Raw genomic sequence first — 11,553 nt, forward strand, 5'->3', positions numbered from 1 at the left:
TGCCAGTTTAATCAGCTGTCGGTTACCAAAACACAAATACGAATTCCGCAGCACAGGTTTCTCATCACACGTACGTCCCAAGACGGTAAGAACAGCTTGTTCTCTGGAAACATTCTTGATGGAACTTTTTCAACATCAACATCCATGCAGTGCAGAGTAAGGCTTCGTCGTAATCATCTGCATGTTGTGAAAATCCATGTCCACTAAGAAAACGCTTTAAAGTCATCGTAGAAAGCGACAGCGAATAACTTTTAAATCCGTGCACACAGTAAAACTTGACAGACGATGTAGGTCACATAAACCGCGTAAAAGCATGTACTCTCAGTGTGACGTCATCAAGTTGTGTACTTATTGTGTTTTAATGGTTAAAATTGTTCGTTATTCATGTTGTTCGATATTTTACTACACATGTTTATACTTGTGACTTGTTCAGCGCTTTATCAGAATAAAAACTTGATAACTGCTAGCTGTTTTTGTCGTTTTCATTTGGAACTATTTATATGGCGCATCGTTGATATTCCACTCAGTGTACTTTGGCTGTCAAACAATGGGTTTAGAAAGTGGAACGTGGAACTAAATTGGTAATAAAAACACCGTTTTAAGCATGTGATAAAAAAGATCTGACACTCGTTGTCATTTTATACAAGATTTTTTATTAAACTCGTCCATGAAAGTTGTTAGTAAGCTCGCCAGAGGCTCGCTTACTAACAAATTTCATGAACTCGTTTAATAAAATCTTGTATTAAATGACAACTCGTGTCAGATCCTATATATATGACATTGACGCATATTTTGTGTTACTAAAAGTATTATTTCAGTCAATACCTTTTCAAGTGAAAAAATCTTTAAAAACCTGTCAAAACTGCCGGACACTGCACTCCAACCAGTAGACTCGAAATATATATCTCCCACCTCAGATAAGTAGATCCAATAATTTAATCATGCTAGATATTCTTATTTTGCCCACGGGCGAAGATAAACTGCCCGTATGGAACTCCTTTTTTATGGTCACCACATTGTAATTACCTCCCTTGGATTTAAAGACCGATCTGACCATTTACATACTCTGAATCACTGCGCGAATGTCCATGACAACCACAAGTTATCGCATATCCGTACGCAATTATTTTCACTAAGCACAAAAGAGTTCCAGCAAAAAATACATTTTTACTTAATTTTGTTTAACTGAGCTTGAAGAAAAAGCATCTACCATAGCCGCTCGTGTAATTAAAAATGAAAAAAAGAGTTTAAAAAACATTTATTTATATCTCTTTAGTGGTATGTTGGCTAGATAAAGTAAAAGCATGATTACGGAGTCTGTTTTGAGAATAATATTCCATTTTGACAATTGAAACATACAATGAGGTACAATATTGCAACTTATTTTACTACTTACCTTTACTGTTTATGAATTTACATTCGACATGGAGTATTAGATGACAGATTGGACTTCCACAAATGCACTTTCAGTAGCGAAATTGTTTTTACGTTATTGCTCTAAAAAAAATAATGTTTAGTCAGTCTGAGAATTGTAAAAAATGTTAAAAACGAACCCTACATTAAGCTGTCATATTTTACCTTTTCAATTCAATGGGTCCTTAAACTTAAAAGGGTGAATCGAACAACAAAATAAAAAAGACCAATCCCATGAGTGGGGGTTGGGCTGTTTACAATTTACTAGAAACAATATCAGTGCTACATGTTACCACCTAAACAATAATAATTGTTAGCTGTCATTTTGTGAGGGAATTAAGTCTGATGTTTTACTAACTTTTGTGTCTTAAAACATTGTTGCGAGGGGCACAAGCCCATTATTTACAGTAATATGCATCAACACTCACAGGCCATTGCGAGCAGAGGAGCGGACTTTTTTTTTAGCCCTGCACAGGTTTTCACTATCGTTCAATTATTTATTTTCAGCCATGGCATTCAAGACCAACACGCTGGATGGTTTAACTGTCCAAAACATTTACAAAAACACTGGAAACTGTCTCAGACATTCCTCAATCGACGTGGTGGAGGGGCATAACAAATAAACTGGAAACTGTCTTAGATATTCCTCGATCGACGTGGTGACGGAGGCATACGAATTCACTGGAGACTGTCTCAGATATTTCTCAAGTGACGTGGAAAAGGGGGCATTACCAATACACTAGAGACTGTCTCGGATATTTTTCAATCGACGTGGAATCGGGGGCATTACATTTACAATAGATATTGTCTCAGATATTCCTCGATCAACGTGGTAGAGGGGGCATTACAAATACACCGGAGACTGTCTCAGATATTCCTCTATCGACGTGGTAGAGGGGGCATTACAAATACAATAGAGATTGTCTTCGATATTCCTCGATCGACGTGGTAGAGGGGGCATTACAAATACACTGGAGACTGCATCAGATATTCCTCGATCGACGTGGTGACGGAGGCATACAAATACACTGGATACTGTCTCAGATATTTCTCAAGCGACGTGGAAGAGGGGGCATTACCAATACACTAGAGACTGTCTCAGATATTCCTCTATCGACGTGGTAGAGGGGGCATTACAAATACAATAGAGATTGTCTCAGATATTCCTCGATCGACGTGGTAGAGGGGGCATTACAAATACACTGGAGACTGTCTCAGATATTCCTCGATCGACGTGGTAGGGGAGGGGGCATTACAAATACACTGGAGACTGTATCATATATTCCTCCATTGATGTGGTAGAAGGGGCATTACAAATACACTGGAGACTGTCTCAGATATTCCGCGATCTACGTGGAAGAGGGGGCATTACAAATACACTGGAGACTGTCTCAGATATTCCTCGATCGACGTGGTAGAGGGGGCATTACCAATACACTGGATACTGTCATAGATATTCCTCCATCGACATGAAAGAGGGGGCATTTCAATTTCACTAGAGACTGTCTCAGATATTCCAAAATCGAGGTGGAAGAGGGGGCATTACACATACACTGGAACCTGTCTTAGATATTCCTTAATTGGCGTGGTGGAGGGGGCATTTCTAATACACTAGAGACTGTCTCAGATATTCCCCAAACGACGTGGAAGAGGGGACATTACAAATACACTGAAAACTGTCTCAGATATTCCCCAATCGACGTGGAAGAGGGGGCATTACACATACACTGGAACCTGTCTTAGATATTCATTAATTGACGTGGTGGATGGGGCATTACAAATACACTCGAGACTGTCTCAGATATTCCCCAAACGACGTGGAAGAGGGGAAATTACAAATACACTGGAAACGGTCTCAGATATTCCTCAGTCAACGTGGTAAAAGGGCATTACAAATACACTGGAGACGGTCTCAGATATTCCTCAGTCAACGTGGTAAAAGGGGGATTACAAATACACTGAAGACTATCTCAGATATTCCTCAATTTACGTGGTAGAAGGGAGCAGAAAATAACATAAATAGAGTTTTACCTATCAGTTTCTTTCTTGTTATAGGCCCTCGTCCTAAAGCGCATACACTTATATGTGAATTTATAGCCACTGGCTTACATGTAGTTAAAATAAATCATATGGAGTATTCAATCCTGTGTCGCACATGTCACCAAATGTCGGTGAGCTAAGAGTCAAAACACTTTCCAGGAAAACATATATGAGCATTTGCACTTGTGCTCCTGGGGTTACATGTTTAGCTGGGCCACGTAAGATAAAAGCTATGGCCCTATATTTTGTTACTACATTTTTATGTGTAAATGATTAATGTGATGTTACTTAGGAATGGCTTAATTATTAATGCAGAGAATGTCATGGTGTTGTTCAAATTTTGTGTTGATGGTGCCTTTGATCTTAACACGCTTTTAAATTTTGTATATACTAGGAATATTGTTGTAAAGAAACAAATTAACTTCTGTTTTGCAAATATTTACTTGTTTTTATGCCCCCCCCCCCTTCGAAGTCTGTCGAGCCAAAGCTTGTCTGAGTGAAAACTCGACAATTCCTGGTCCTATTGTCATCAAAGTTGACATGAAGGTTGGGCCTGACCAGTAGATGACCACTTTTGTTTTTAGGTGTAATCGGGTGAAAGGTCAAGGTCACAGTGACATTTAATGTGAAATATTCTCAAAGCATGTCCGAGTGATAACTCAACAATGCCTTGACTATGGTCATCGAACTGGCTGGGTCAGTAAATGACCCCTATTGATTTAAGGTGCCATCGGGTCAAAGGTCGAGTTCACAGTGACCTTGAACGCAAACTCGACAATTCCTGGACCTATAGTCATCAATCTTGACATGAATGTTGGGCCTGACCAGTAGATAACCCCTATTGATTTTTGGGGTCATTGAGCCAAAGGTCAAGGTGATAGTGACATTGAACGCGAAAAGATGAACACAGATTATCCACTGATATCTTAACAAGGCCTGTACCTATGATCATGGAGGCTGGGCATGACCAAAGGTGACCCCTTTTGATTAAACACATCACGGTGACCTTGAATGCAAAAGAGGTTGTTCGAGTTTGATTTTGATTTAAGGGATTATCGGGTCAAAGGTCAAGGTCACAGTGACATTTAACGCCAAAGTTTGTCGTGTGTTAACAATGCCTGCACCCATGGCCCTCAAACTCGGGCTTTTAGGTTGAGTGACCAGTGCATGACCCCTAAGGGTTTTGAGGTCAAAGGTCAAGGTCATAACTCATATTCATCATTAAATTTTACGCCATTTTTAGACTGGCCAAAGTCTTATGCGATGGCAATGTATACGTCGTATGTGCGTTCGTGCGTCAGTGCGTCTGTAAACAATTGCCTGTGAACACGATACAGTCTTCCTTTCGAAATCCAGCATGATCCGCCCATGCATGATTATGGCCCTTGAAAGTATAAACAAAAATGCTATTTTAGCCAAGTCCATAGCCAAGTCTAGGATTAAAGAGAGACAACATGTTTTTTGGTTGTGCAGTTGGTTTTATGTTGAACCTTCCCTTGCTTTTGTTAAAAAGAGATAAAAAAAATACAGTTGAGGTTTGTTGATTTTTAGCTCTATCGGCCAAAGACCAGAATTGTCTGTCGTTCGTGCATCTATCTGAACACAATTGCTTGTGAAAGTTTGTTCAAATTATGCCCCTGGGGTCATTACTGGCCACGCACCGGGGTTCAAAGGTTTGGTATACTCATATATGGAAATGTTTGAAAATCTTTGTCTCTTTTTTAAAGGTACAGCAATGAAATTTAAACTAATTTTTGCTTTAAAAACATGAGCGAGTCCCTTTGAAACATACGAATGTACATATTTTGGATATGAACTACTGTCATTTGCACATATAAAAATTGATTATGCAACTTATCTGCTTACAACATTTTCTGTCCTCAGATGTTGAACGTGCAACGTTTTCAGCTGACCCAAACATGAAAACGTTATATATTTTTGCAAATACCCACATATACACGCTCTGGATTGAAAATGACCGCAACAGCCATGTCAGTAGAGCGTAGGCCCTATTGGGCCTCTTGTTGATTATTTCCTTCTGCTAAGAGGATACATTTTTATCTGCAAATATGAGTCATCAGCTGAACATGAATAAAACTTGTGCATACTATCCTCACACTTTGAATGGTCATAATCTTAAAACTTCCTCAAAGGCATCAAATGTTAATGACAATTCAACTGACATTTCGGCCCAGATATTAATTGTCCAAATAGTCCTAACAACATGGCACTTAGGGGTTGGGGGCATAATGTTTGACAAACATATTTTGTTTGAAACAGTATTTTTATTTGTTCATTATTATGTGATAATTAAGAAAATGTATAAGCGACTTGGTTCTTTTCTCAATTTAAACAATAAAGTCCCTGCCAGAGTGGTCCTGCCTTTCCTCAATAAGCGATCCCGGCAATAACTAGCTACGGTCACGGCCACAGCGGTCGCGGCTTATCTCAATAAGCGATCGCGGCAGTAAGTAGCTAAGGTCCCGACCTCTACGGTCGCGGCTTTTCTCAATAAGCGTTCCCGGCAATTACTAGCAGCGGTCCCGGCCAGAGCGGTCCCGGTTTATTCCAATAAGCGATCCCGATAGTTATGAAAGTCCCAGCTAATTCATATATGTCCCGGGAATTCCCAAATTATATAAGGCTTTCATGCGTGGACAAGAACAGCGGTTATCTAGATGTTGGAAACACATGATCTGCACGTTTCAACATTATGGTGAATACGTGTTAGATTTTATTTTTGAATCATTTAATCGCTTAATGAGTTCGGAAGCGGACTCTAAATTGGTCCTTGAGTTCTTATTGAAGTTTGACATTGACATAATTGTACCTGGCCTAAACGTCTTCTCTAAACGTCACCCCGATTTATTGAAGATATTGCCACGGTATTTTGCAACCCTTCAAGCCGTTTCAAGGGGATTCAAAAGCGGACACCAAGTAGAAACGGCCGAACATCTGGATAAAGCCGTAGCATTTCGGGAATTATAGACACGCTTACGAGTTTAAATTTTACATTGGGAAATAATTGAAAACATATTTTATGATCGATTTGGTTATAGTTTTGTCCCGTTTAACAATCAAATTATGAAGTAAACTTCATACCAGCGGCCCATAACAAAATTGCTGGTATCAACTCTCTTGTTCATTGACTTCAAACGAAATGACTGGGTTCTTTGTAAACGACAATGGAAACGTACTATCCTGCGTTAAAATTATTGTGTTATAAGTCTATCTGAAATGAATATAATTTGTATTCGGGGTCACATAATTAAGTTTATCCCTTGTATGAAATTAAGTTAACTCGGCTTCTACACTTTTAACAGCGCCTGAACATTTAATCAATAATGGATATAAAGTTATTTCAAAAGAATATTTATTTTCAGCTCAAGCATATTTATTTTGAGCTAAAGCGGCACCTAAAATCCTAATGCACCAGTCAACTGTAACCACGGCCCACCAGGTCCGGAGAAAAGCGGGGACTTTGACTTTCGGTCCAGTCAACCCCGGCTAAAATCCCCGCCTTGCGGGGACGAACAGATGGTAAAATCCCCGCCGAATGCCCCTGCACCAGGGACCATAGGTAAGGCCCATTCCCCGCTATATTTAAAGCGAAAACAAAACCACCCCATTCACCCGGCACTGCGGGGCCATCTGAAAGGTAAAAATACATACGGCCCATTTCCCAGGCTATCCCCGGTATACCGCTGGACCTGGGGGGGGGGGCGTGGTTACAATTGACTGGTGCATAAATGCTTGTGATCATTGTGCTTGTGTTTACACTTGTGAACATCAGATCCATCGTAACTTTCGATAAATTTTAATTTCCGCCATCTACGAGTTTGAAATTAAAACCGAGAGAATCCTTAATATTGTCATATTTTATGGCAATATATCATAAATGATTATTACCAGATGAAAATATGGCGCAGAACAAAGTGATTTCTACACTTTTACCACCATCTTCAAAATGGACTAAACAAACTCGCATTAACCGTCCTAAACCAGCTTAACGTATATCCACCTACCCCTCCATTGATGTCAGTTATGATATGGTTATATAAGGACGTATAAATGTTAACGATTGTCTGAAATCTGGTTTGATAATTTTAATCATATAGTGCTTTCTATATATGCAATGCATGGGTGCACATGGTACATACACATTGTGGTTGCAATGCAGTAAAACGCAAGCACATTGCCCTCGCATTATGCCTGTGCATGGTCTAATGTCACTTGTACGTAATATAATATGTTTAAACATAAACTGTGAGGGGGAATTAAAATCTGTGATCAAACAGCGTTCTACACTACAATATTATAAAATAAGTTCACAGTATGTTTCTAGATTTATATATTGTTAAATGAAATATTTGATATACAACTTTCATTGTTTTAGGTATTTTGCAAGTATATTTGTTGTGATCGTTTCTATAACCGATCGTTTGGAAATCCACTTGCGCTTGTTCGCTTGTTTTCTAAGTATATCTGCATCACTAATATAATTTACACGATCCCCTTCTCAGATGCCCTTCAGACATGATAAAATTAGTTTAATCCGGTAAGTAACTTAATAGTTACCAAAGATAAAAAATGTTCTATTATGATTCAGTATTCATGGAATTTGAAGTCTTTATCCTGTTGTATTTCATAGAAGCTTCAATAAACTTTAATTCTCTCTAAAGTAATGAAATTGAATATGCTTAGTGTAAGTATATTCATTGAGGCCGATTTGATAACCGACCATTACGAAATACCCTTGCGCTTATTCGCTATACTAGTAATTGTCTGTGAAGTAATGAAATTCAATATGTCTTAGTATTTGTACGGTGAATGACATTTGTATAAATGCATTGAAGACCTTTGTTTGGATTATTGTAAAATGCTCAGTAGTTTGGATAAATTGTAAATGATTGATGTCTTACTAATGTTTATCTAAAACAGAAGTTTAAATATTGTTTCAATGGAGTGACTAGATCAGAAGTGTCAAGATATAAACGCATGTGCAATATATATCTATTTATCGCAAGGATACTTGTAATATTTTATCTTACGTCCGTGTTAACAAGACATGGAAACTCATTCAGAAAATCAAGGCGAATTTTCTGCAGAAACGTCCGAAGAAGCTTTTTGTATAAGATCTCAGGAAGATATTGCGGAAGTAAATAAACCTTCTTTGAGAGAAGATCGCACTCACAACAAGATCAATCAAGATGAAATACGTACTGATACTGCAAAAAGAGGTCATGCTGATGATCAATTCGATGATAGTGACAATGAAAGTGACTTAGAGGATGAGGCAGATCAGATTACACCCGGACTGAGACAATTCAATGATACATATGATGTTATAAATATTAAACATCAACAAAGTTTAGAGGAAACGTATGACCAACATGATGGTCCTGAAATTCTTCTTATTCCGATCAAGCAAGGTTTACTAACTGCAGGACCGAGTACAGATGGTTGTGTCGAAAATGAAAGATGCGAAGTAAGTATCATGATAACCATTTTTTGCAAACAATACTATTTTACATCGTAACGTTATGTTTTAGAATTAGTTTTGGGTATATAATGTTTTCGGGAATATGGTGGGTGTGTCATTTCGTTTTCAGGAATATTGTTGCGTTTCATTTCGAACTATATTGTGCATTTTCAGAGTGCAACCGTGTTGCTAGATAACACGGCGTTTAAAACCGTTCTGCAACTTTTGTTTTCACAATATTGTACTTTCATGGGTACTGTGTGATATTATTATTTTTTAAAGTGGTTTGTAATTGCAGATATTTGACAAAAAAAATATTTCATGGGTACTGTGTGTTATTATTATTTTTTAAAGTGGTTTGTAATTGCAGATATTACATATGGTTATTAAAGTATTGCATCCTAGTCTTCAGGAGTAGTGCTTATCCGGATGGTATAACTGTTTATCAGTAGTATTTAAAGACCCAACTGGGGTATAAAAGAGAGGTAATGGCGGGTGGGTGTTTTCCCTTGTTTTTTGAAAGCATTTCAAATCAGAGAAGCAATTTTTCAAAATTTAAACCTTAAATCAATTATTATATATCATAGTAATTTAGGCATGAAGTTTTAAAGTGTGTCCATAAATGTATACATTTATCATAGTTTTATGTTAAAAATGGTCTTGATTATAAGAAATGCATATCACCAATTTCAAAATTTAAATATTGTAGGAGGGGCTAATAAACTTACTTGATCATGTGATCTTCTGTTTGTAAACAGTAGTACATGTTAGACAAGTCTATCTAGAATCAGTGTTTGAACTATGTAAATGCCATGCATATAAACTTACTGGGTAAAGCTGCATTTTTTCTCTTGAACAGGGACAACTTAATTCCAGTGAATATAACAGATTGTTATCATTATGGTAATGCCAGCTGGATTTTCGTATTTTGATCAGAACATTTCAAGTACACATATTGGCATTATTTCTCTTTGCATTCTGAATAATGTCATCAACATTGTCCCATTATCCCTTTGCATTCATTAGTCTAGCTTTCTGTTTTAAATTATTTTGATTGTTTCATGCATTTCTTCGATCTAACATTGACCAGAACTTGTTATATCTCACTCTGCTAGATGTCATATCTTGTTCTTGTGGTATTTGTTGCCTCTACACAGAGCCATGCCTGTTCATGTGTTGTCACACATGGTGAACATAAACACATGTACATGTTTAACATCATTTTCATCAGTTTCTCACTTCCATGTATATTTATAATATAATTTCCAAAATGCTCCCTCTGATGTCGAATGCAATGTGTTCTCGGCTCATGTTCCGTTGCTATGACTGTTATTTCACATCTATTTATTTGTCAAATTTAACAGAATCCCAATTATTGTGATTAAATAATGCTTCAACGGTTAAAATGTGCTCCTCGTTTAATAAAAGACCAAACTGCTTATTTTCATCAATATGATGTTATCCAAAAGAATGACTGTGAGAGCAATGCAATGGAACCTAAAACTTCCCGCCAGGAATAAACTTTCCTATTGAAATATAATAGGGTACGGCGCCTTAACACAGGTTGGTTTTTAGAGTAATTATGCACAATTGTGTCAATATAAATTCTTTGAAAATCTTCAAAACATAGGTTGAAGACTTGAGTATTACATTTTAAAGCAATAAAACGCATTTAATATAAAAATGCAACTTTACTTCAAAAGAAAAAAAGACCCATTCAATCTATAAACTGTTCCTATTGGCATGGGTCAGTTGGTCAGGGCTAAAGACTTTGCGTTTTGGAACATTTCTAGGCCAAACTTGTTAACACTTTGTTTTATAATTTGTTAATTGAGACCCTATATATCTATTATCTTACAATATCGGAAAGCATTACAACATATTAGCTGCTCTCTCAGATATAGCTCATTTACATCCGATAGTCTGATCGGTTGTTGGGGGTTAAAAACGAGGTAGAGTGTTCGAGTCCCACTAGGGCAATAATATGGTTGTTGAGTGCAATAGATTATAAGTATATATCAAGTGATTCCAGATCGAACAGAAAAATCCGACCCGAGGGCACGCGCGTAAACAAGTAAGGAGGCTTCATATAATATTTAACGGGCTTCAATAATAATTCATAAATCATGCCTTCACTTATATAAGAGCATGTACCAAACTTATTGTTTGAGTAAGATTTAGAAGCCTATGTCAGGTTATTTACATATTTTAGTTATGGTGTTCCTCCTCGCACTATAAAGCAACTGAATTCTTCAAAAACCTGACACATAAGGAGCATGAACTAAAGATGAACAATCTAAATATAAAAATGAAGTGCTCGTACTCCAAAAAGGAAGCTAGAGTGTGACAGAGTGTGACAGTTAATTTCAAATAAACCTTTTTTTTATCAATATTGTTATAATAACCGGAAATGCTTTAATGTATATGAACATTAAAAAAAATGTTATTTTGTTTGTCCTATCAAATGATTTGCAAGTAGAATGAAAATTCTAAATAAATTGCTTTCATTTATATTATGCAGACAGATATCAAATGTACGCATTTTTATCAATCATTACTTATATAATTAAAAGTGAATTAATTGAATATCATAACTTAAATGTTTTATTTTCACGTTA

At 37.0% G+C, this 11,553-nt stretch overlaps 1 protein-coding gene across 5 annotated transcripts in view; it reads left to right on the forward strand.

Annotated features, from left to right (window-relative positions):
- Window positions 1-7,674: 7,674 nt before the first annotated feature.
- LOC128234741 (transient receptor potential cation channel subfamily M member-like 2) overlaps window positions 7,675-11,553 on the forward strand; it is a 37,159-nt gene continuing 33,280 nt past the window's right edge. For 4 of the 5 annotated variants that reach the window (XR_008261026.1, XM_052949197.1, XM_052949200.1 and 1 more), the window contains exon 1: window positions 8,221-8,941. Coding sequence is in view for 4 of the 5 variants with exons in the window: in XM_052949197.1 (XP_052805157.1) it covers window positions 8,522-8,941 (420 nt within the window). In the remaining variant the exon portion in view is untranslated. Of the gene's footprint in view, window positions 7,787-8,220; window positions 8,942-11,553 lie in introns of those variants that run through there. The other variant, XM_052949198.1, reaches the window with a different exon arrangement.

The sequence above is a fragment of the Mya arenaria genome, chromosome 5 (genome assembly GCF_026914265.1).
Source record: "Mya arenaria isolate MELC-2E11 chromosome 5, ASM2691426v1".
NCBI classification, from domain to species: domain Eukaryota; kingdom Metazoa; phylum Mollusca; class Bivalvia; order Myida; family Myidae; genus Mya; species Mya arenaria.